Raw genomic sequence first — 26,760 nt, 5'->3', positions numbered from 1 at the left:
ATGTCCAGGCCAACTGACATACCATCATTCATTTTTTTCTTTATTTCATAATAAATCTTAAAGCCTGGAGGCATCAGACCCATGCAGATTTCTCTGCATTTTAGTGTCTTGACAGAATAACAACTTCCAAATTTAAAGTAGCGGCATATTGTATTCTATCTCTATAGACTTAGCTTGAAACAGCGGTAGCCACATGAAAATATATGTCAAGAACACTGTTTTCTCATATTGGAATTTAGGCAATTTGTTTTCAGTCAGGGAGCTGTTTCTAAACTATTTCTGGAGTCCCTCTGTGGCCTGACCATACGTTCTAACATAATTTATGGTGGCACTGTAACATATGGACTTTTCATCATTGTCCAGCTGAAATCCTCTGTTGGACATGGATGCTACCCCCATACACACACTCCCAAGGCAGGTATTTTAGAGTGCTATTTAGTTTTATGTAAGCTGAATTCATCAGTTATCTAGCGTGCTGTCAGGGTTCTGTGCGTTTTCTTTTTAACAGTAGTAAGATTTTGTGTGTGTGTATTCTATCTGCAAATCATCTGTTACATTTGATTTTTTTTTTTTTTTTTCTTCTTAGCAAATAAGCTAAATACTGATTATCATGTCGGAATGCATCATAAGACAACGTAACAAACCACCAAGCTTCAGGTTCTTACTGAGCTGGGCAATACAGAAATAAAAAGTAAAAGTAATCCTAGACCCACAGATTGTTACAGTTTTAAATACCTAGAACAGTAGAAGCAGGAAGCAAAAATATTCTCTCACAAGTAGTGATACCTTGTGACTGAAACAAGGTTGTGTTTCTAAGGGGGGTATGTTTTATTTCTATTACGTTTTGGTAGAATTGGGTTGGGTTTTGGATATAAGGGCATGAATTGAAGAAAGAGGCAGGCAGCAAGGGACTAGTGTGAAAAAACAAAGGAAGGTTAATAGAATAGAATGGGAAGAATTTAGAGACAAGTCACTAAATATAACTAAATTTAAAGAAATGAGAGAACATTTTAAGTGCTTTAGTTTTTCTTCCATGTAAGAGCTGATATAGCAAATAGTGTGCAGGTGATGTTAAGAATTTTGTGACAGTAGCAGGGAACTGTGAAATTACATAAATACTATTAATTAAATAACATTTATTGATGTTATTTAACATTCACCTAGAAAAAAAAATTGTTATAAAAATCTTTCTCCATATATCTGTGCTTCTTAAAGCTTGTGTCCAACCAAACTGAAGCACTCAGAGTTATTGAACCTATCAAAAACATTTGAAGAAGGATAGTTCTTTTCATTCCCTAATTTTTTTCTTCTTGACGTCTTCATTTTCTATACCTAATAAAACTTAATTGCACTACTTAGAAGATGAGGAAGGGGAGTTTTATCAGCAGTATGTCTCCAAAAGGTGGCTTTATTCTTCAGTTGATTAGTGACTGACTCGTTTACTACTAAGAGGATAGCAAAATTAAAAAGATGTAAACACCTACCAACAGTACTTCAATAAATATTTTGTTGGTTTCTGTTCGCTAGAAATAGAAATAATATTTTTTTAAAATAATTTTTTCCAGTCTCTAGTGTTATATTCTGTGCATGTGTAGGTCATTGGGCATTTCAACGCCAGGCCAAAAAGAAGTTGCAGAAATGCACAGAATTAGCCAATGTAGCAATATAACTGAAACCTGGTTTTCCTTGCAGACCTTAGGCATTTGAGGCAGCATTGTAGGCAAGTTCCTTTCCTGACACAAAATTTTGATTTCAGAGCCTTCTCATGATAAAGGGTACCTAAAGCTGCAGAGGCACCCTGGGAAATGATGCTGGTGGTGGTGGCAGAAGCATCATCTGGTCTTTGCATAACTCCTTACCATTTGTAGTACTGAACAGGGTAAGTGCAAGCTCTAGGTAGATTGTCCATCTCTGCTTGCAAAGCTGCTCTTGCATTTCAGCTGACAGTCCCTGTAACAACCGTGCGGAGACCGTTCTGTCTTGCTGTGGATGTTGTGTCCCTGAGCAGAGTGGAATGTAGGACTTATGGACAAGCAAAGCAAGCAAGAACGTAGACTACTGGTTAAACTCCCAGATTTCCTTTCTCCTGGAATTATTTCTGGGGTTTCTCCAGAAACTGTTGTAATGTGTAAATCAACACATAGGACTATTAATACATATTTTAATTTATACTTCAGTTAAAAAAAAAAATCATAAATACTGCAGTTTTGCACACTAATTCAACAGTTAGAAATGGACCGTGTAGTTGTGAAAGAATTGGCTTAGGGTCATGGAGGTGTGACACTTTGACAGGAAGAAATTCCAGAGTCCTTTTCCAACTAAACTTTGAGCACACTTCATATCTAAATTGAGAAGGAAAAGTAGTCTGGATTAATACTTTTAAAGGAGTTTCAAGCTTTCCTATAGCTAGTATTCTGATAACCCTGCACCTTCTTCAGTTTGGTTATCTTGCTAGGTGTTCTCTTTTTAAAAAAAAAAAAAAAAAAAAAACACAAACAGAAAAAGCTCCATTAATACTCTATAATTAACTTGGCATCAGAAATCTGAACTATAGTACTGTTAATTAATAGAATCAGTGAATGCATTTAGTATGTGATGAAGTTTTCTTGTCAATATGGTGGAATCGAGGTACTGCAGTGATGGATTCTGAAAGCCTGTGTGTGAAGCCATCAGTATTCTCACAGCTCAATACTGGTTGTTACACTAATGTGTTTACTATAATGATGTTTTTCTCTCCTCTACAGCTACAGTTACCTGTTTGTTTTACACAGCAGATCTTTTAGTATGTAAAGAATTAGTACGAGAAAACCACATGAATTCATAATTTTGTTCATAGAAACCTATTGTTTAACAAAAATTACAGTGGAAGCAGTTTCTGGCATGAGTCTCTTTATTATGTTCTCAGGAGTACAAGCTACATTTTAATTCAGTACCTTAGACACTCTCAAATTTTTATTTGCAACAATTATTTCCATTTTTTCTGCTGTTCCCTGGTTGATCTTCCTACCATAAAAAAAGTGCTCAGAGTTTTGAAATGTGATAACCATCATGCCAATCCAAGAATCTTCAAACAGATGTAGTCCTGCTTTGTTTGTTTGTTTTGTTCCAGTAGTGCTTATATTTAAAAAGTAAATAGTTCTAACCAAAGGATAGATGGAAACAGTTATGGCAGTACCTTGTCTATTCCATTTTGTACAGATGTATTGCAGCTCAACTTAGTTTTTCTTTAATATGGTAGAGCAAAAGCACCTCTTATAACATGAGCATCTCTACACCAGGAACTGTCTTGAAAATCTAGACTAGTTTCATTATAAAGCTCAGACTCTTAACTCAGATATGATTACTGATTTTTTTAATTACATGGCTGCTCTGTCATTTTTACTGTTTGAGTTTGCAAACAGTTTATTCTAGAGGAAAAAAATTCCATCATTTAAATCTGTGATATGAATGGTTATTTGGATGTAATCCACAAGATAAATTGTGAAAGACTCTGGAAGCTCTTAAAATGGTCTTTCATCATGTCAAGCAAAGTTTTTTAAAAAGCTTATGTAATTACACAAGTTAATTGTATAATTGCACATCTTAATTATTATATTTCTTACTTAGCAAGTTATATGTATTTGCACTAATTATACTACCAAAATGTTTAATTGCTAAATTATAGTTGCACAGTGCGGGGGCAGGGGCGCTTAAATCTGCCAGCTGAAAGCAAGTTTGTAGCTAGCATTCTACAAACGTAGTTTTGGTTTAAATAAATATATTTAACATAAAAAGGATGATATATTATTGTGGTGGTCTCAGTTTGAATAAAAATAACAAAATAGCTGTCTGAGAGAAATATTCATTATGATATAGCTGAAGACAAGATAGGGGTATACCAGCAGATGGAATAGTAGAAAGAATTTAGTATACAGTATTGGATTTTAATTGTTGTAACAATGCACAAAAAAGACAGTTTTTATAACAAGAAATTATCCATAACTAGCCTTTATCCCCACCTCACAGAGTCCTTCACTCTCGCCTCTAATATTTCGGTATCCCATCTGGGCTATCATTTTATTTTTAATTTTTTTTTTTTAACATATATGGCACTCCCTTGTTAAACCACTGTGGAGAATGCTCCCAGCCTTTGTCATATCAGTCAATAGTGTGTGTCAGGTTTGACTTGGCTTTCTTTCTAAATCATGTTATTTGGCTGTCTTGCAAAGAAACAGCCTTTCTTTTTCTGTCTTTCTACAGTTTTAATCTTTTGCTCAGGCTCCCATCTTTCTGTATTTTCAGTTAGTTTCTTGTCTAGCCTTGACAAAATCATTCTTGCCTGTTTATATCCATTTAGAATGTGGTTACAAAGATAGTTTCCTTAGCTGAATGTCTTTGCAGTATCATCCTTCCACTGCCTCTCCTTTTCCAATTTTTTTGAACTTAAGGTGCTTTTCTTTCTGTTGAGATCCTTTCAGATTTGTTTTTGTAGCAAACAATCCAGTACAGTAAGGTATCTGAGTTAAAAATATGGTTTAAGATTCACACCTTGCTTTCGGGGAATTTGTATGTGGTAGGTTTTTTTTTTTCTTGTGTCCTGTACCTCTGTGTACAAGGTGCTAGGATTACAATTTCATCTTGCTGCCTTTTGTTTCTTCAAGTGCACCTAGTATGAATGCAGTCAAACTGCCACTTTAACACCAAAATCAAAAGTAGTTCCTCCAATATGATTATGTGGTCTTCAGCCATGCTTACTTGCTTGTATTGTCACTTACCTTATGCTTCAAAACCACAAAGTCAGTTCTTGGGTGTTTTTCTATAAAGTTAAAGAATCTCCATCCTTGGGGCATCCCTATGCATTTTGCTCCAGTGTGTCCATGATCTTACCCTAGGAAAGTTGCTTTTCTCTTCTTTAATCTATAACTACTTATTTGCAATCTTGAATTTATTACTTTAATAATCATAGCTGACAATTTATGTGCTTTTCTTTGTAGTAACGTACTGTCTTTGATGTCCTGTATGTCATGCTTTCTCTCTATCCCTTAGTGTGAAGAATCACGCTCAGCCAGCAGTATGGTACATGAGTGAGTTAAGATATGAGGAACCAAAGTCCTATCAGCACTGTTCAGTTGGTGTGTTACTAGAAGGTGTTCTTTTCATGAGATTATTGGTTGTTTTGTAGCACGCAGTTTCCTCTGCTTTTTATAAGAAACAGCAATGAAAGACTGGAGAAAGCCCTTGCCGTGATGGTTTTACAAATGTCAGTCCATTCCCTTTCACAGAGTTTTGATAAACTAGTATTTTCTGAGGAGGGGAGATGGGAGTTTAACAAAATAATTCAGAATCACCAAAAGCTAGCAGCCTCTTTCAAAAGGACAGCTTGAGAGCTGTGAAAACTGACTTGTCTGTTTGCCATAATAACAACCTTTACATTGCCTGCATGCTAGCTGCTGTGACTTACTGTGTTTGGTTTGGGGTTTTTTTCCGGTTTTGCATTCTTAGCTTTTTGCTGCTTAGTATCTTTATCAGACTCCTGTGGAGTACCACTAGGATAATGTCTGTTGGAAGAAGATTCCCCATATGTAATTATTTCTGAAGATGATCAGCTGTGATTTTTAATCCATTATATATATACTAGGTGATGTATTGATTTTTGACTAATGATAACTTTTAATAGACCTGTCATGCAGTATCAAGTCAGATTCTTTAGAGAATTCTTTAGGCTTAGATGTACTTCATAGCCCCTATATGATGCAGCAAGTGTACTCACCTTAAAATAGTTGCGTTATCTCAGTTGATGAGACTTAAGATGTTCTTCCAAGCATGCCAAGAGGATCACTGTCACATACTCTGTTTATTACAGGAGAGATGGTGTCTTGCACCAAAAAGCAAGCAATATTTTTCATGAACACCATTCGATATCAGTAATGTTTCTGTGTGATGGTGTATTTACTTAGTTTGTATAATTAATACCTAAGTGAATATGAAGTGAGATAAAGAAGAGTTTTATTTTTGCTGAAGAGATGTGTATGTGTCTGTCAGAACAGGATACTTCTGAGTAAGGAAAGTAAACAAATTGTCAATTTTATTTATATCTCAGCTTCACTGAATAGGTGCAGACAACTGATCCGCACAGATAGTGGGATCCACGGTTGCTATTTCCATGCATAAACTCTTGGTCCTTCCTGTGCAGTCATTGCTGACAGTTTCTTAGTTTTCCTGAAAAAGTATTCTTTTTGCAGTTCCTAAATGGTAGCCATATTTGCTCTACCACATAATTGTATATTTATGGAAGCTGTTCTCTGACACCAGTTCTTAAATGTCTCATTTATTTTGTGGATATTGGAAAAGACGACATTTTTACAGCTTTTAGTGGTTGGGTAGTTATCAAGAAAACTTTAAAATTAAGGCATTATTTTTAAAAAAAATCAGCTTTTAGCCCTTTGATCTTAAGAATTTCTTCATATGAATGCTGACTTTTTAGTCTACTTCTAGGATTGTATGTTCCTGTTTCCAATTGGAATACCTCTTTCTAATAATAATTTTTTTGGTTCCTAAGTGTACATACTGTACTTCTAAATGCATGCTTTCAGAAGAAGGAATCTACCTTTTTACAAAAGACACCAAGACATCTGTACACACTTTGTGCACAAGCATTTCTTTTCTTTACCATTAGCCAAAGTAACATACTAGTATGTGAAACAATAAAATTCTTGATATATAAGATCTTTACATTCACAAGTTTTTGTCAAGGCCGTATTTTGTGAAGGATACAAATCCAAAACAGAATATTAGAAAAACATTGGGAGACTCTTCAGAAACATTGTGCTTTAATTTATAATGTATAATCTATACATACTGTATAAACTATATAAAGAATCAAGCAATCATGTCTTTCGGTGTTATCTATTGCCATCATTCCCCATGCATTGAGGCTCTCACTATAGCTATTACTATAAAACGTTCCCTAAGTACATAAAGGCTCTAATCGTTAAGATTTTTATTACCAGCCACACATACAGAGCTGCAAATTGCCTTGTTTCAGATTTATTATGTATTACTCTAGAAATTCTATAAAGATCAAAAGAACTGATTACAATGTTGACCTTTGCATTAACTCATCTGAATTTAAATTCAAGTGTTTGATTTGGGAAAATAAGTCCATTTATCATAGGTCTGCTACTGAGGGGATTGTGCAGCCCTGATTGGGAGTGCTGAGACCAAATTTATTTATTGAGCGTGGGCTTGAAAATTGTTTGTAGGACAAGAGGAACAAAAGTTTGACCTGCCATTGTGTTGCACCCAGGGAACAATGTGGCAGCTGCCCTTTCGAATACATAGCAGTCTGTTGTTGCTAAGAGCCAAAAGATATTTATAGTTTAAGTATATGTAACTACTTTGAAAATGGAAGCCAATGAGCCTTTTCTCTACTGTAAGATAATTAACTGTTAAATATAAATGTTACAGTCGAGCAATATGGACGAAGACATGAGGTATTCTGGATCTTAACATTTCCTTTTTCAAGTCTATTTGAAGTTTACTGTCCTGGAAACATAAATATTTATGAGTGTATTATTTTAGAACTGGCTCCTCAGCTGGTACAAGGATGGTAGCTTTATCAATTAATTAATTGTAGCTTATTTAATGTGTGTATTTATACCAGCTGAAAGGCTAGTTCCTTCAGAAAAGTAAATAATGGTGAAAGAAATGGGAACTAATAGAGCTGGAAGTACTGTATCTGTACAGAATCTTTGTAGTAGCGTACACTTTCCTAAGCAATGCTAAAGGTGGGGGTTTTGTCAAATAAGTGCAATTTACACTTTAAAAAGCCGGTATTGGCAGTTTTGTGGCCTTAGGCTGAGGTGTCAATGTGAGACATAATTTACTGCTTAAAGATGTTTCCTCTCTGGTTTGGAATAAACATGTAATATTTAGTGTAAACTTAAGGTAATTAAATTTGGATAGAATGCAAGTCTCTGTTCATAAGTTAGTGATAGCAGGTCTACCAATAGTGCACTGTGATAAATGAAGCTGTGTATGTAAAACAAGACATTTGTTGTTCGTATCCATGCATTCTTACTCTTAGGTTGGTAAATGCAGAAAAACTACAGTGATGATGCACCCAGTATATTTGTTACTGCTTTATTTGATTTCTAGTGTCCTTTTAAGGAAAATATGTATTATACTGAATTATTTCATCAGAAAAGACTTTGGTTAAAAACTTGGTATATTGGGAATGTGCCAATTTCACAGCAATATCCCAAATGATTCAATTAAAAGAAGAGACAAGTGGAGATGAAATACTATTTCTGGTATGAAAAGAGGCTTGTTTTGACACATGAGTTGCAACATTTTGGACTGAAGTCACTCCAGACAGCCAGGAGGAAGGGCAGGCTTCAGAAAATAAAGTTAGTATTTGCTCCACCCCTAAAGAAGTACATACAGATCTGTACTAACAAAGTTTGATTTGAGAGCTTGCTGTTTGGTTGGAGACATTTTTATTTATGTACCTAAGTTGTATGGCTGAGAAATTAAATAGTCTTAGTGGGAATGTATTTTTTTAATGTTAAGAAAAATCCAGCTTTTAAGATGTGTATATCTTACGTTAAATAAAAACGACATTGCCATTTAGAGTTCCTAGGACTTTCCATTTTCAAACGTCTTAAAGATTACCCATTCTGTTGTTCTGCTACTGTGTGGCATCTTTAAAGCTTCATGTTTTGAACTCTAGATCTTCACTTCTATGAGCTGAATTCAAGTGAAATAATAGATGAGGACTGTTTTAATGCGTGCAAAGGGTGGTAAGTACATCCTGTCCTAATCAGCCTGAAGTTTTGTGGGTTCTGAAGTCAGCAAACTTTCAAAACATCTGTGAGGGTGTCGTGGGTTAACTCCAGCCGGCAACTAAGCACCATGCAGCCACTCTCACTCCCCCACAGTGGGACAGGGGAGAGAATCAGGAGAGTAAAGTGAGGAAACTCGTGGGTTGAGGTAAAGACAGTTCAATAGGTAAAGCAAAAGCCGCGCACGCAAGCAGAGCAAAACAAGGCATTCATTCACCACGCCCCATGGGCAGGCAGGTGTTCAGCCATCTCCAGGAGATCAGGGCTCCATCATGTGTAACGGTGACTTGGGAAGACAGATGCCATCACTCCGAATGTCCCCCCACCCCTTCCTTCTTCTTCGTCCCAGCTTTATATACCGAGCATGACGGCATATGGTATGCAATATCCCTTTGGCCAGCCTGGGTCAGCTGTCCTGGCCGTGCCCCCTCCCAGCTCCCCGTGCACCCCCAGCCTGCTCGCTGACAGCCCAGCACGAGAAGCTGGACAGTCCTTGACTGCTCAGCAACAACTCAAAACATCAGCACATTATCAACATTTTCTCATCCCAAATCCGAACATAGTTTCATACTGGCTTGTATGAAGAAAATTAACTGTATCCCAGCTGAAACCAGGACAGAGGGGTCTCCAGTGTTTATTCCCTTTTTAGACCTCTAATGAGAACCTGAGTGCTCCATTAAAATGAATGGCTGCAGCTTTGAGGGAATTGGTGTGGTTCTTGTTTGGTTTTGCTAGGTCTTTTCAGTCTGCCACGCTTTTTGTTACCTGTGCCATTGTCTGCAGGTTTATGTTTTTGGTATGTGAAGAAATGTATTCCAAAGTTGGAAGGAAAGAGCTCCGTTGTATTAGGGGTAAGATTTTTCAGCTCAAAAGTTTTTAGTCGTTTACTTAATGAGGACTCGTGAGGAAATGTGAAAACTTTTAGCAACTGCTTTTCCAGAATTGCATTAAGCTGGGGGATGATGGGGAACTAACACCAACCCTAAGTCTCCAGTTTCTTTACTGAGGTTCCATATCTGTAATATTTTACTTAATTTCAAGAGCAGTAATTTTTAAACCCTGGCATAGATCTCTCACAGTATTGCACCTCGTTTAAAAAATAAATAACTCTTAACAGAAACCAAAAGCATAAATAGCCTTTTGTGAGGATGCAAAAAAAGCATGATTACTTCTGTGTAGATCAAAATCCTAAAGCACATTGGGGAGAAAGTGTTATTCATGCAGAGAAGATGTGTCTGTTCATTTGGCATGAAGGCATTCATTGGTTGACTGATGCCAGGTGGAAGGAGAACAGATACTGAAATGCTTGGACTTAAAAAGTAGCCTCTTTATTTGTTTCATGGTGCTTATGATGGCATAACATTTAAAAAAAAAATTTTGTTTTGTGGTACTTAAATATCTGTGGGTCGTAATGCCAGATTCAAGTTGCTGTTTCCATACATTTTTCTTCTTGGCCACCTGCACAATATAACGCTGTTGGGGGTATGGTATGCACAACAGCACTTTCTGCCAATATATACAATCTCTTGAATGCTGCCATCAAATGCAGTTTCTTAAGAGATTCAGCTAAAGTTACAGGTGTGCTTGTTTATATTTTTTTTCCTTTTTTTCCCCCATGACTTGAGGTGCTTATTTTCTATAACTTTTCCTAAATTCACAGTTTTCAGTTAACTTTATGGAATACAATATTTACCCTGTTAGTATCCAGTTAATAACTAAATAGATGAGCTTCCTCTTGACCAGCAATTTTCATTTTTCTAGGAGAAATCTGAGCATCCTATCAACAGTTGGGAGCCTACCATGCTTTCTAGTGTTAAACCTGCCTGTGAACCAAACCAGGCCAAATAATGTGCCAAGTGCCCAGTTACTCCTCTTGTCTTATTTCTACAGTGTGATGCTTTATAAGTAGAGGGTATGCTTTTGGTAGCCAAAAGTTGCCTGTACATCATTTTATCAGGAATTTCAGAAGCCCAAGGCAGCTAAAGTGTTGCATAGGGACTAAAACTTGTTCTCATGCATCTGGCCAAAAAAGTAAAACTGATGCCATCAGAGACATTTGGGGAAAGTGAATTGTCTTTCCCCCATGTTAATCCCAGGTACAGAAGAGCCTGTAGATGAGAACAGTGCCCTGATTTCCGTTGTGCAACAGAGGCAGCCGCTGAGTCAGACACCTTTCCCTGCCCTCAGTCACACACAGGCTTGTCTAGCCAGTGGTTAAACTCTGTCACCTATATGTAGTTTTGAATTTTAAAAAAGCGAAAGTTTTTCATATTCTAAGCACAACTTTCTGACAGAAACAGTTTGTAAAAGTAAGTTTTTGACAGCACGATTCCAGAAACATCCACTGTTTTAACAAAATAGCATAAAAGTACTGAGGAAACGTGTTGTGTGTCATGAAAAACATAGGACAAAAGATAGCAATAGTATTTCATCTTGCTGAAGGAGTGGTTAGCAGATAGAAGCAGCATTCTGCTCCTAGAACACAGGTTTCCCCTTCCTTTATAGGAATAGCTATCATTTTAATACATTACAAGTTTAATTTACTGTAAGTAACTATTGTCTCTCTCTTAAGAGCATACTGTGATGTTTTCCATTATGTAGGGCTTGATATCATACAAAGAGAACCTTGGAGTGCTCTTACTGATAAGGAGGGATTTGAGTGTAAGATAATACAGTTTAGTCTTCAAATCAAAGTTAATGGTGACTTTGCACAATCCATTCATGAGCTTTTGGTAGGATACATCTTCGACGTCTGCATTATGTTAGAAATTTTGAAATGCAATGCTACCTTATCCAAGTATTGATAACCCGATGTGGGACTCCTATTAAGCCTCACAAGCTTGACAGTCTGTTTTAATATGTATGAGTGGAATTCCCACTTTTGATTTTTTTTTTCCTTATTAGAACCTACTTGTTTCCATTTCTTCTGTAATAGAAATCATGAATTATTTACATTTGATATTTGAAGACAAGATGATGGAAAAAACTTGAGTGGCTTGCTAAGAAAAATTATATTTATTGTAACATTTTAAAACACATTTTATTTCTACACCATTTTGCTTAGGGAGAAAAAGAACAAATGATATCTTAAGCCTGAATATAGCTTGACCTTAAAAGGGCCCAATGAAAAGTTGATGTCTGAGCTTCCTTCTTGCTGCTTCTGTTCATCTCTACAGGCATTTAAAATTTGAAACAATGGTTATAGTTATACATTCTGTGTGATTAGAAGCTCAGATGGCAGAGAAAGTGGCAAATACAGAAGGAATTCTAAAATCTACTAGTCATGTAAGCTTGCAGGGTAAAACATTTATGTACAGGCTAGCTCAAGATAATGAAAAGTGTCATCCACGTACAATACTGTCAACAGTGAAACTGGGCAATTTTTTACTTGAAACTCTCCTAAAGCCTTTTTCCTGCTGTTTCACCACTTCTGTGAGCCCTTCTTGTGGGATTTTTCATCTGAAATGAAGAAAAATTGTTTTGTGGGCACTAATTATTTTAATGTTATCTAACCTAAAGGATCATGCTTTTATTTTAGCCATTCAGATCTGTAAATTTCATAAGGTCTGTTATTGATCAAACTGTTTAAATTTTGAAAGGTATTTTATTCCAAATCTTACCAAAGTGCAACCTTTTAAACCAAAATTTTCTGATACCTGAATTATTTTCTTCATGTGGGGAATTCTTAGGTATGCTTCTATCAGCGTTCTCTTGTGCCCAGTCTTCCTATCATCTCATTCTGCTGAAAATAGCTTAGGTATTGTCTGGTTTTTGTTGTCTAGGCTGTAATATATAGCTCATTTGGTGCCCCTTTTGAAAACAAAAGGTAATCAGGTTTTCATGCAAATGACTGGTTCAAGACTTTGAGACTCTGCAGAGCTGTAGGTGCTATAATAGGAAAGCATTCCGTGGCTGAGAGGGACAGGAGAGTTATCCTAGCATATCAGTTCTGCCCACCTCTGTTTGGGGTTGCTAATCCTAACTGCTTTCCCAGTCACTGGAAGTGTAGCAGTATGGAAAAGATGGGACAGAAAGAATGGGACCTCTCTGTACTTCTGCCTGCTACAAGCCCTTTTTCAGTGAGATAAGACAGTGGGCTTCAGTGCAATGCAGGCAACGGGGCATTCTGTTTAATTGCAGTGGCTGGCCACTTGTTTTTCATTTAGTTATAATGTATTAAACTAAAATCTCTTTCTCTTGACAATAAAAAGGCGTTACTTGCAGTCTGCATTCTAATCATAGTATTTTTCATCTGTTTTCTGCTAATAGTAAGAATCTAACATTAATGTGTCTATGTTCGTGGCTGTATAGATTCATGGAACTGTCGTCAGCGTGGTTAAAAGGAGTTTTAATGTATAAGTAAAACGAAAAGACTTTAAAACAAATTATTTGGCTCGAAACTCCATTTATATGGTGTATGTTTCAAGCTAATAATCAGGGCTTAGTGTGGGTCAGCGTGTCATATCCCAGTGGTGTCTAGTGAGATGGAGGGTTATCTTACATGTCAGCTAGATAACCCTGTGAACAATTTTGAGCAGTGGAGATAATGGGACTGAATTCTGAAATGAGGTAGAACTCTGAAATGGGACAGAATTCAGAATGGAAGCTGGAAATATTAGAGAGTAGAGTGTTGTGTGTGAGCACTGTATGACTGGTTATGAAGGCAATCACCGTTCGGCATCAGCAGTCACTTATGTTTGACAATAATCCTTCTTGATAGGGTGCAATTAAAATGTGAGTGAATGGCAAATCAGGTACATATTCCTATAGAAAAGAAAAGTGAAGTAAAAAGATTACTTCCTTGTTTTTTATTTTTATCTATTTTTTTTAATATGGGTATTGCACGATAATCTAATAAGTATTTCTTGCCATGTTTTGAACAGCTTTTACTCTCTTCAAGTTGTGCTGTCCACAATTACTGTGGTGTTTGAACCGTAATTAATTTTTTTAATATTTCTCTTTTTTTCTTAATAGAAATATAATTTTAATGTAGTTCGAGAAAATTGTAGATCATCTTTCTGGCAATAGATGCATTTTCATACTTCATTGTTTTCATTTTTTATTATTCTGTATTTTACTGGTTTTAGTTTTATAAATAAGGAAAAGGCCAAATTTATTGCACATTTATGAAAAAAATAGTTCTGTAGTCTCTGGTTTCACACCTTCTCAGATGACAACAAGCTTTCTAACTGTGCATCTAAATCAAACTTCAATTACTCAATCATAATTGAAGTAATCCAGTCTTCATACAAAAATATGTAACTTATATAAACAAATTATGAAGTACTTGAGTTTTGGGTTTGCTTCCACTTTTAGCGCTAGCACAGCATATCCTGCTGAATTCCATGATCAGCTTTTGGAAAATGGACTTTTGCATGTGTATGTTTACAGAATATATTTTGACAAACCTTAGGAGTGCTGGTGTTAAACATTTTTTTCCCCACTATCTGTTGTATCACTCATCTCGTGTTTGCCTTATATTTTTAGCCACAGCGTGAATTATCTAGCACTGACAAGCATATTCTTTTTATTACGATTTCTTCACACACTTGATAACCACAGTTGTAACTCATAGCAAAAGCTTAGTGACTCCTATAGCCTTTGGTCAGCCAGTAGAGGCCACTCATAGCTTGCTACTGAAGCTGGGCAGTGATTTGAAAATGGGGTTTTGTTGTGTGCATGGGTTTTTTAATCCACGCTGCCATGAACTGTCATAGTATGACTTGCACCTGGAAAGAGTTCTGTTATGAGTAATTCTGCTTACATATGTCAATGTGTTTAACATTGACGTTTTTCTCTTTCCTGTAATAAGTCTCGTGGCAGTAGGAATAAAAATTACCTTCAGTAGTATACTTCAAGCGGTCTTAAAGCAAATGCTTTGATTACAGTCTTTGTTGTTGGTACAATCTTTACTGTCATTATATTAGAGTACTGTAATGAAAACTATTACAGGTTACTTGGGGGAGTGGAGGAGGGTCTTGTTAGTACGTTTTTCTTGATTTTCCCAAATGAGGAACTGAGCTGCAGAAAAAAACTTACTAAAGGTCAAAACAGCAAGCCTGCAGCAGAGCAAGGAATTGAACCTGCATCTCCCAGGTCAAGGCTAGTATCCTAATCGCTGCTGTGTGCCTTCCTCCTGTCTATATCATCGTGTGGGTAACTTCACTTATGGATGACAATTTTACAAGTAAAAACATTATTTCAGCATTTCAGATCATTCTTAACTAATAAGAATACAGTCCCAGCACTACTGAAGTCAAAATCCCATTGACTTAGTGAACCTAAGATTTCACCCTAGAATAGGTTTTATATATACATAAACAGACAGCTAAATTATCATAATAAAGATTTTATTTTTTATACGCAGCATATTACTGCAGCATTTGATTAGTGGTTCTTTGTACTCGGGGAAATTTGGTTTCATTTAAATAAAATTTACAGAGTAATGAAGTAGCAAAATTTTGGCTGTTGTTTGTTGCCATATCTAATACAATTCATGACAGCTGCCCTGAAGATTTTCCCTTTGCTAATATAAAAAATTGAAATAGTGGTGCTGTGTGGTGTGTTTCTGCAGTCCTGAGGATCTTACATTTGCCTTTCAGCAAGGAGTTGGTTTAATTTAAAAACAATAATTTCTGGTTTATAGCTTCTTCCTGAGAATTATAAATCAGTCCATTCTTTGCAGTGTTGTGAGCTGCTGTTGGAGCGGTGGTGACACATAGTACTATTTCATATTGAATACTAGGAATCTCAAAAGAAACTCTTCTACTGACTTCCTTGAAGATAGGATGCTCACACTTTTCACTTTACCTGATGCTTTCTCCATAGACGAAATAATTTTTTTACACTATACACTACTACTTATTTTCTCTGCTTTAACAGCTCTTCCAGTGTTACCATATCACACATCTAAAGGCAGCATGCATGCACTAATGTATATCATTACAATGCATCATTAAACTTACTCTGTTGCCTATTCTATAGGATATAAAAGGTTGACCCTTTGACAAACATTTAGGACAAAAAATGGTCTGGTATTTTCTGCTGGTGCTACCATTTAAAACATACAAAGAAAAAACCTTACACCCAGGCCAGTCTCTTTTCAAAAGTCTTTTTTTGTTTTAAATTTATAATTATTTAACTTCAAATTCAGGTTTTATCTTAAAAGCAGCAGAGAAAAACTGTTAATACCAAAGACGTACAAAGAAATTCTCTGTTTTGCTTTTTTACAGGAGATTAAAATTTTCCATCTTTCTCTGAAGGACTTTTCAATAGTGGACTTTTCTTTTTTTAATCTCCTGTACCATAGCTTTTCTTTTCCATCTGTTAATCATTCAGTTGAAAACTGTATATGAAGAGATAGAGGTATTTTGATGAGTTGTGTGAAAAGAAATGTAGAGAAAACTCTTAACAGTGTGTGAAATCACTAGAGAGACTGAGGAGCTGGGACATTCTTTAACTCAAGAAACTTACTGATTCTCATTCTATCTACAGCGTGTAGCTCTTTTGCTTCCTTTATTAAGAGAAAATGAGAAAACATGTACAGGGAGGTGTGTGCTTGCTTTAGGATTAAAGTCCACGTCTTTTGACCTATTTTTCTTGAGGTTTTTCTCCTTCCTTATGGCTTGCATGTATTTTGCAAGAAGAACGGCAATGATCCATTGGGTTTTTTGCAACAGTATGATACTAAGAGGTCAATTTTTAAAAATTATAACTAGAGTAGCAAGAAACTGGCATAGAACTATTCTGCCAGTGAACCATATCTTCATGAAGGCTTTGTAGAGTTTGACTGAGCATCACTTAAAGGTAACCTGTACATTAAAGAGATGCTTCTCTGGAATGGTCAGTTTGGGCCCTTCAGCAAGAATGTGCTTATAGAGGGAATAAAAATGGTCTGGTGATGTCAAGCTAGGGTTATGGCAGTGGTTCAGTAATGTGTACTCTGAATGCTGTTCTTCTTTTCTTAGATTTCTATATTGCTCCAAGTCAAAGAATTTGTATCTTTTTAAAAGATGTATTTTAAATACAGTGTTTTGTTTATTGTAGGTGCTTTCCGATGCTTCTAGTGAAGAAGGGGTATAAAATAAGTGATAATAAATTGATGCTGAAAATAATAAGAAATTGCTCTTAATCAGCACAATAAAATGTAGAGAGTAGATTTTCTCTATTTCTTCCCTTCATATAGTTTGATTTTATTTCCTATAAATGAGCCATTACAGGTCTGTGAATTATGGAAGTGCCATTCTGATGCTGTAATTTCCACTGTAAAATCCTTTTGTGCGGGATTTTATTTTAGTTACGTTTTGTTTTGGACAACAACTTGTTTTGCCAAAACTCCTGCCTGAGAGAATTGGATTTGCTACTGAACTTTTCAAATTGTATTAATCAATATAGTATTTTTAGTGAAAGATACTATAAATACGTGAACACAGAAAAACGTATATTTTCTTCTTCTGGAATTTAAAAGATTTGGTTAATACAATTAATTTTTACATGTGCTAATCTGTAGTTGATCATAGCAGTTAATTTTAGAGTGGAAAAGGGGACCTATTCTTTCATTTAGAAAAGTGGTTAGGTCATTTCTGGAACTAGATTTCAGCAAGATTTTGCTGAAATTTTACTGGGTTTGCATACTATGTGACACACTGTGGCTAAGATAAGCATTCAAATACTTCCATAATTATTTATGTGTTTTCTTTAAGCACGTCATAGAATCATTTAGATTGGAAAAGAGCTGCAAGGTCATCAAGTCCAACCACAAACCTAACACTGCCAAGTCTACCAAATCATAGAAAGGAAATAACATCCTGTAAAAAACCAAGCTCAGTAATGTCTTTTCACTGCACATACTGTGGAGTATTTGGCATAAAATCCAATTTAAAATACAAAAATACCACTTTCAGTATTTAAAAATTACTTAACTCTCAAGAAATTTATTTTTGCTGTAATGGAAAACATATTTGAGGTACAGTTATGAATAGGACATAGTCTGTATTTTTTCAAAAATGTATTTCCTAAGCTAAACATAAATTATAAAGAGGAAGTGTACATGCTTGTTTGATTGTGTGATAGCATGGGAAGAAATAAGGGAGAAGAGATATGGTCGAGTATGAATTTTAAGGTAGTTTATTTTAAATATTAAGAAAATGCTGTGTATGGAACACAACCGTACTTGGGAGCTCTTTATTATAGGTGTCTTTAAAAATAATTAATGATTTCCCATGGGCTATTCAGTAACTGAACATTAAAATGGACTTCAAATGAGAAGTAAACAGAATTGTTAAGTCATGATGTAACATTTTTGGTTTGTGTTAACTTACTGTATTTTTTGTTGGCACTTGGTAGTACCTTTTCTTTAAACTACAGCACATGTAAATTAAAGTAGCACTATAATATTTGTTTTATTAAAAGATGTGTAAATTGATCCACTAAACTGATTCTTTTCCTTTAAATAATGTTTTACTAGACTGCAGTCTTGGACACCTCTTACCCTATTCATATAAAGTTGAACGGTAGTGTTCAAGCAACCTGTGGCTGTACTGTAGACATTGTTCCCTGTCACTCAGTGGCATGACCAGCTGGGCAAAAGAGGCGATGACCCCACTGCATTCAGCGCTGTGGGGTAATATATGTGGCCTCCCCTTGAGCCCTGTGTGCAGGTCTGGGCCCCACAATTTAAGAAGGATGTGGAGGTCCTTGCGTGTGTCTGGAGGAGGGGAGCAAAGCTGGTGAGAGGCCTGGAAGGCATGTCCTAGGATGAGCAGCTACGGACTCTGGGTTTGTCTGGTTTGGAGAAATACGAGGCTGAGGGCTGATGTCCTTGCTCTCTAGAGCTTTCTGAGGAGGGGACGGTGGTGATCTCTTCTCCTGGGTATCCAGTGATAGGACGCATGGGAATGGTTCAAAGCTGTGCCGGGCGAGATTTAGGCTGGACATTAGGAAGCATTTCTTCACCAAGAGGGGTGGTCAAACGCTGGAACAGGCTTCCTAGAGAGGTGGTCGATGCCCCAGGCCTGTCGGTGTTTAAGAGGCATTTGGACAATACCCTTAATAACATGCTGTAACTTTTGATCAGCCCTGAAGTTGTCAGGCAGTTGGACTACATGGTCATTGTAGGTCACTTCCAGCTGAATTGCTGTGCTCAACATTATTTCTGCAGAGTGAAATCCTCTCTTTCTTGTCCTTTTTCTGTTTAATCCCACCATCTTTCCATATATCAGTTCTGAAGTTTGCCGTATGTAATCTCTGGGGCAGCAGTATACAGTGTTGTGTATTTTGAGGCAAAACCCCTTAGTCTTGAATACTTTTTCATTTTACTGTGTCCATCAGCGTAGGTCATAATTTCTCAGGCAAAGCAATCTTTGCAAAACAGGAGTGCTTTGTCTGTGAGATGGAGTTACCTCTGTTTGAGGGACACTGTAAACAGTATGCAGCCACCGCCTTGTCTTATTCCAGCAACGGTCAAAGGACTTGTAGCCAGGAGAAATTAAGAGTTCCAAAGATGACCCAAAACTTTATTCATATTGAAAGAGTTGTATCAAGTGTAGATTACAGTATCTCTTGTGCAATGTGTTGCTGGAGAGACTTTGCACAGGAGGAAGGTGAAAAACAAGGAGGCTCAAAGGTTTCCCTTTACACTCCTACTGTTTTTTGCTGCTTTATTCAACTAAGCCATGGTACAGATTGCAACACAGTCTGACTCTGTGAAGTCCCATGATATTTCTTTTGTACTTTTTGAAGGTTGATATCATTTCTCATCCTCTAGGACATCATTCCTAGTCATTTGCTACATCTAGTAAGTTTTTAAAGGCTCCTATTCTTGGTTAGAGGAAATAGTTAGAAATACTTCCACTTTTTATAGTGGTTACAGTTACCTAAGTTCCATTATGAGTGTAGTTATAAGGTAGTGCAACTTCTAGAAACACAGGCTATTAAATATACTCCTAAAAAGCTTGAAAGAGGTTATTGGGCATTTCCTAGGCATTTACTGTCTTATAGGAAGGAACTTCTGAAGCTAGATTTCTGTTCATATTGTGTATGTATTAAAACATGCCATGGTATTTTTTTCCAAAAGTTTATCCATCAAAAGATTTGAAAAAAGTATTACTATATTACTAGAAAAAAATGTGCTGCATTTTTTTTCTGTAAAGCATGTGGCAAAAGCAGTCTACAGCACTTGTTGGACATTAGTAAAATATGCTTTTTCAGGTTGCATTTAACTTGCCCTTGGTGTTTGTTACAAGAAAAAGAGAAGGCACCCCCTCCCTCACTTTTTCAGAGGGAACCTCAAGAGATCAGACATAAGCAAGGAGAGTTTGATGAGAAGGAAGACAAGTCCACTTCAGTTCCAGTGTCTTTTCTCAGATGCCTCGGTCCTGATCCTGTGGCTAAGAAGGACCATAGCCTTCAGTGCTAACTATACAGCATCTCTGTGATACTGTGTACTCACAGCTAATTTAGCATACAAGTGTAACACTCTTCTGTAAATAAGGAGGATGTTTAATAGTGTATAAGAATTGACCACTACCAAGAAGGTGGTTGTTAATGAATGAAGTTAGTTTAAAGTTTAAAACAGGCCTGATCTGTGAGTCTTCTAAACACTCCCATCACAGTAATTCTGATTCCCTGATACACATGTATGCACTCACATGCATTCAATTAAAAAAATCTTACCTGTGCAAACTTTCAACATTGCTTGTTCTTAGTGTCCCAAGAGAAAGCTAGTACTTATTTTAACCCCGGATTTCTTCTTGTGCACTGGGACTTCATCACCTAAACCAATTCCAGATAGCTATGCTTTTTTTTTTTTTAATTAGTAAAGAATCTGAACAGTTGAGAGAGTATTTATTTTGATTTTACTGTCCTGCAATCTGCTTCCACCTTCTGGAGCAATTGGCATTCTCTTCTGTGGAGATTCAGCAGAACTTTGCAGTACATTTTTATAATAGTGAATTAGCAGATAAAGATGGGCAATAGGTTTTGTACATGCTAGATAACAGTTTCTTCAAATATGAATTCATTTGCGTTAACATATTCTGAATCTTACAATAACCAGCATTCAGTTTCATGTAAAGATCTATATGTATACATTTATGAGTTTAGTTTTATAAATATTCTGTGGCTGCTTGGTAACTGAAGCTATCTAGGGCCTGCAAGAGAAACCTCAGCAGTGTACTTTGTGATCAGTTGCAACTGTATTCCAAGGAAGTTCATATTCTCAAATTAGTGGAAAAACATACTTCTGTGGTTTATATATTATTTTAAAACTGGCAATTTATCAAGTGATTTTTCTTGAAATTTCCATGCTTATTAAATTTCAGATTATGTATTTTGAGTAAGCTTGAAACTTAAACTTGTTTCCATAAGTATGGCTGCAGGTAAACAACCAATTTTAGTCCAGAAAATAGCTTTTGCTTCTGTCAACATGTTGTTTATTTTCTCCCTGAGATAAAAAGTTCAGTTTTCTGATATTTGTACCAAGATAAAGTCTGTAAACAAGATTAATATAGTGTGGAAAAGGTTGTCAGCAGCCCTGGCAAAGGAAATAAGTTGCCTGTACACAGAACATACTGTAAACTGAATAAAAGTGTCAGGTCCACCATGAGATAATGTGATCATGAACCTCTAACAAAGCATGACATAGGCACAGTCGGCTTTTCTTATAGCCACAGTGTAGAAAATGGATTACTATATTCCAGGGATACCCACTGGAATAGCATGAAAACCTCATTTTGAGATTAATGCAGGATGTAACTCTTGAGAGCTGAGCTACATGTTTACCTATAGTGTTAAGGTAACAGTTTAGTTATTTAAGGTAACAGTTTAGTTATTAATCTTAAAATTTGGAAATTACATATTAAAATACTTGTTCATATTTCTGGGTCTGTCTTTGTGAATTGACATTTGCTCTTACTATTAAGTGAATTACGATATTGCTAAAGTAATATTTGGTCACTATTTTATTATTATCATGTGGCTATGTAAGGCCTCAGTAAGTCTAGTAGAACAGTAAATTCCAAATGCAGGTAAAGCAGTAGGTGCTATCCCTCCATGTAGCTGCCATGATTTCCTCTACTGGGGATTTGTATGTTTGCATAGATTTTTCTGCCGTAAGGTATTACCAACTCTTTTCATTCACCACCAGCCAGAAAAGTGATGACTCCTTAGGGTTTCTCAATTTGGCCCCAAGCGATGTCATTCTTCACGTCAAAGAAAGAGATTTTGGTCAAATACTTTGGAGCTTTCAAATTATTCAGCGAGTGTTCTTTGAAAGTTTTCCAGACTTGGAGCTCTGACTGTCCTGGCTTTTCTCCCACATGAGACTAGATGAATAGGGATATTTTTCTTTAAAAGCTGAGTGCATTGTTCTTTTAATAAAGAGTAGGCTGCTTTTGTCTGTGAATCTTCTGCTTATGTACTTTTGGCAAGCCTGAGCCACATAAATGTATTATTGTATCAATGTAAATCATCGAGTTTTTGTGGTCTCCTTTCAAAACTGGCAGAACACCTGACTTCATTCCCACCTCTGGTCATCTACTGATTATAAAACTATCTCCAAGGAACTGAAAATTTGTTCCTCAATTCTTTCCAACAGGAATAGTTTGCATTCTACTCTGGTTCTTCAAGCATGAGTTTTATCAGGTGGTTTCTTCTGTTTATACGTATCTACACATGCAGACAAATTAATCAGATTCTAAAAATAAAAACAAAGCTGTTTGAATGCATTCCTGAACAATACCAGAATGTCATTATCTGCAGAAGTCTGCATGTACTATCATGCATTCTTAAGTTGAGAATATTATGTGGTTTTGGGTTCAGTATATATAAAACACTAGACAAGGACTACAGTACAGTATGGTAAAAATGATTGTACCTTTGCTTTCTATCCTATGTCAACTTGAATTTCAAAAGCTTTATGTTGGGATACAAAGGCTGGGAGTGTGTTTCATTAAATTTATTGCTGTATTATCCATAAATAAGGATAGTGTGTTGAATATGATTTTCAAAACATCTGTGTCACATTTTTTGGAGATAAAGTGCTTCATGGACCTTTCAAAAGTAACTTAAGTTCCTGACATGTAAATATCTGACATCTGACTTCCAGTCAGAAATAAACATAAAGGATTTTGGTTAATCTTGTATAGCACTTTCTGCACTCAGACTTTACTTAAAAATTGCAGATATTGCTAATTCCATTCACTGTATCTAGTGTACTGTCTCTATTTTGTATTTAGCATTTGTGATATGTTTTCTTAATAAACAATCACCGTGTGTGTATGCCCCGTTAGTCAAAGGCTTTTTTCCTACTTTCTTCCATTAGATAACTCCAGGACCAGGTGGTAGTAGGAAAACGGTTCACTTGTCCCAGGATTCTCTTCACCATGAGTGAGTATCAGTGATGGGAGTTACAACTTTTTATTATTGTTAGCTAAACAGTAGTACCTCAAAGCCACATTTTACAACTGTACAAACATGATGAGAGAACCTCATCTTAGTTACATAATGATCTTTCTTTAATGATAATATTTATAATCCTGTGTAATTCATTTTACATTTCTTAATGAAACATGAAGTTCAGTGCTTCGTAAATGTGTTTTTATTAACTTGCTAGGTATATGCTTTCCTAAAACAAAACACTTTTTAAGGCTAGATACCAAATACGGGTTGTTTAAAAAGACCTGCTTTATTTTTGTCCAAAGGAAAATTCAGAAATGCCAAGCTTGAATATATGAAAATAAACAAGCATCACATGTTTGAGCCTTAATCATGATGTATCATGCGAGGAAGAAGGTTATAAATTCCACAAAAAGACACTGAATTAATTATTTGGGCACATGTAAATAGGGAATGTCATTCAGTTCGTTTAGTTACTCCCATGTGCCATTACTGTAAACTCTTACTCTGTTCAGCTGACATTAGCAGCGTTATTTCTCGGTTATATCTCTTGAATAGTTATAATAAGATGATTAAATTTTCCTGTAGTTTTTCCAAATCAGAAATCTAAAACACAGGCACACATGATTAGGAAATAATATATTTGGGGATACATTTATACGTTCTAACTGCTTCTAGATCTAGCATCCATAGTTTAAAACAAAACTTGCAAAAGCACATGTACTACAAACATCAGATCCTCAGTACCAACTGTTGAACTTGCTGATGTGTGTGTTAACTAAAGAGATTCTGATTTTGTAAGTTATTTCTACCCTAAAGTAATTCAACTGATGCTTTATGGGATTTACTTTTGTTTATATTATTAAAACAAACAAACAACTAATACTGTAATTAAGTGAATGGACAAAATTGTAAAAAGCGCTGTGATGTGAATATCACATTCTTATTACAAGACATTCTTTATGAAGAGGTTTTTTAATGTCTAAATATGAGACACATTCAAATTACTTTGTTATATTTTCTCAATAGAAATACATTTTATTGATAATTTAGCCTGTAATCCACTGATTTGCCACAAACCAGCAGAGTTTGTGGAGGAGGGTACCCCAGTTTGCTGCTCCTTCTTGAGCATTTGCTGTTGACAATGGTCAGAGACAAGACACTCATCTATGTGGAATTTAGACCTAACCCGTTATATTTCTTATCTTCATCAGCTTCTAGATATTTGTGACCTTATTTGTTGGGTCACTCGCAGATGTGATGGTTTTCCTTTTCATCCACTGCCAACATCAAAGCTGTGTGTGCATGAAATCTCCCTGTTTTCCTCAGATTTTGAACTATTCAGTGCGGTTGATGAACGTTTCGTGTCCAAAATGTCTACTAATTTTTATCAAAGTATACTTTTATCTTTATTACTGTCATTCTTTTGCCTTTTCCAACTTCTTTTTCTTAACCACATTAAAAGTAGAAAAAGGAGTTAGTGATATGCATATATTGGTGACAGCTGGTCGTGTATACAAGAATGAGAGGGTTGACTGCTCATCAGCAAACTCACAAAGTGACAAAAAGCCACAAAACTTTCAGATTTGTGACTGAAAAAAGAAGAGAGTAATTTAGATCAGACAATTCTATAGAATCTGCTGTGGGGAAAAAATGCGTGTAAACTTTATTGAATTTAACTCCTTCAGAAAAAGTGTGACTAGGTTAAGCTTATAATCTATGGTTACACTTCCAGAGGAATTTACAAGCAGAATAACAGATAATGTGATGTTCTTTTTGTGCGATATTATAATGGATGGAATTACTTTATCCTTTGCCCAAAACCCTATTGCTTGCTTACATGAGTAACATATAGGTACTATATGTAATTTCAGATCCCCCATGTTTTAATTGTTTTTTCCTTCTCCTTTTCATTTTGCAATTGTTGAGATTGGCCCCAGATGTGTATGATGCTTACTACAGCTACATTTAGGTGTTAATTCAGTTTTATGTGATCCCAGTGTCTATGCAGACCAGTATTAATATACTTTCTACTGCTATTGAGGGAAAAGTCACATCATGAGTTCTTGTCCCTCCATGTCAATTTGGACATCTTAGTCCAAATTTTCGCCTCTATGGAATAAGCCTACCAATAGTCAAAATTGTGCAATTGTATGGAGATATGAAGCCACTGAATTTACAGGCTTTGAATTTCTCTTTAGATTCAAACTCAGACCTCAGTTTGTGGAATAATACATTAACAACTCCCAGGTATTCCACAGTACTTAAAAATCTTTTCAGCTATAATCATTAATAAGTAACACTCCAGTACTAAATACGGAATTACTTTTATTTATAGTACATGCATTATTGTATATTAAAATACTATCATTTATGTATTATTTTAGCTTGTTTGACAAAATATAATTACGTATAAAGCCAATAGCTACTCAGAAGTGAAATTTGTGATGCGTTCTTTCAAAACTGTTACAGACTTAGAGAGTTCAATAAAAATATCCCATTAAAATAAAGCGTAGCCAAAGGCTGTATTTTCCTGGCAGACAATAAAATACCCAAAAGCACGCACAGACTGGTCATATGACAGCATGTGCTTTGTTAGTTATATTGTTAAACCTGTCTTTTCTTATTCTCCCACAGCCACTGGTTTAGCCCTGGGGCTAGGAAGGAACATAGCCAGGTAAGAACTGCTTTGATCAAGAACAGTTTACTTGAGATGTATAAAGGAATTTAACTACCTCTACTCCAGAGGCAATGGGCTAATATTTTAAGAAATTATAAACAAAGCAGGTATGATTTCATATTTCCTTGTAAGGAAACATATTAACAGCAGTGCATTTCAAAAAGTCCCTTAATTAAAAATCTTTAATTAGTCACTTCAGTTAAGTATCTTTTGAGTTTTAACAGGTTAAATGAAAAGTCCGATATTTCTTTTTAATGATTTTGTTAATTGTAGTATCTCCAAATGTTGTGTTTCTCAAAATCCTGGAAAGCAAAACATTTGACTCTCAAAATCAAGAAATACAGCACAGTGACAAGAGTGGATAGGCTTCTAAAGGAACATCTTCAGTTCCATTTTTCTGCATTCCATTGTTCAAAATGACCACAGCAGTAAAAAAGGAACTGTTAAATCTCCATCGTGGTACAGATGTTGGTTAAAATACCTCACTAGTTTGTTTGCTGAGCCCCTACAATGTAGTCCCTAGGAGGTCCAAGCCTAGAGATGTGGTTGAGGGAACATGAAGACATGTTAGTATTTGATTAGCAACATAGCACTTACTTCTTTAGCTTGTCTTCAGACATGGAGAAATACCTTTCTTTATGGATAGTAGTACGGTCTAAACAGAACATACTGGCCAAGAACTTTATAATGTGAAAATAGTCTGGTTTCATTTCATAAATGTATAGTTAACTTCAACTATTCAGTAAAAGTAGCTGAATATATCAGCAATCATTGAAATTTAAGACTGAAGTTCCATAGTAGATGTTTTAAGTTGGTAAAAATTGATATAACACAGCTGATTTCATAAGATCCATGCCAGTTCGC

The 26,760-nt window shown here is 35.8% G+C and overlaps 1 protein-coding gene across 2 annotated transcripts in view; it reads left to right on the top strand.

Annotated features, from left to right (window-relative positions):
• The window catches only part of GPATCH2 (G-patch domain containing 2), a gene marked incomplete at its 5' end in the record, with an annotated part of 120,853 nt that overhangs the window by 63,171 nt on the left and 30,922 nt on the right, over positions 1 to 26,760 (top strand). For both annotated transcript variants that reach the window (XM_081998062.1, XM_081998061.1), the window contains 2 exons: positions 23,143 to 23,207; positions 25,854 to 25,893. In XM_081998062.1, coding sequence (XP_081854188.1) covers positions 23,143 to 23,207; positions 25,854 to 25,893 — 105 coding nt within the window. The remainder of the gene's footprint in view (positions 1 to 23,142; positions 23,208 to 25,853; positions 25,894 to 26,760) is intronic.

Source organism: Phaethon aethereus (assembly GCF_964289735.1).
Source record: "Phaethon aethereus genome assembly, chromosome: 3".
NCBI classification, from domain to species: domain Eukaryota; kingdom Metazoa; phylum Chordata; class Aves; order Phaethontiformes; family Phaethontidae; genus Phaethon; species Phaethon aethereus.
This window is presented reverse-complemented; position numbering and strand designations above follow the sequence as displayed.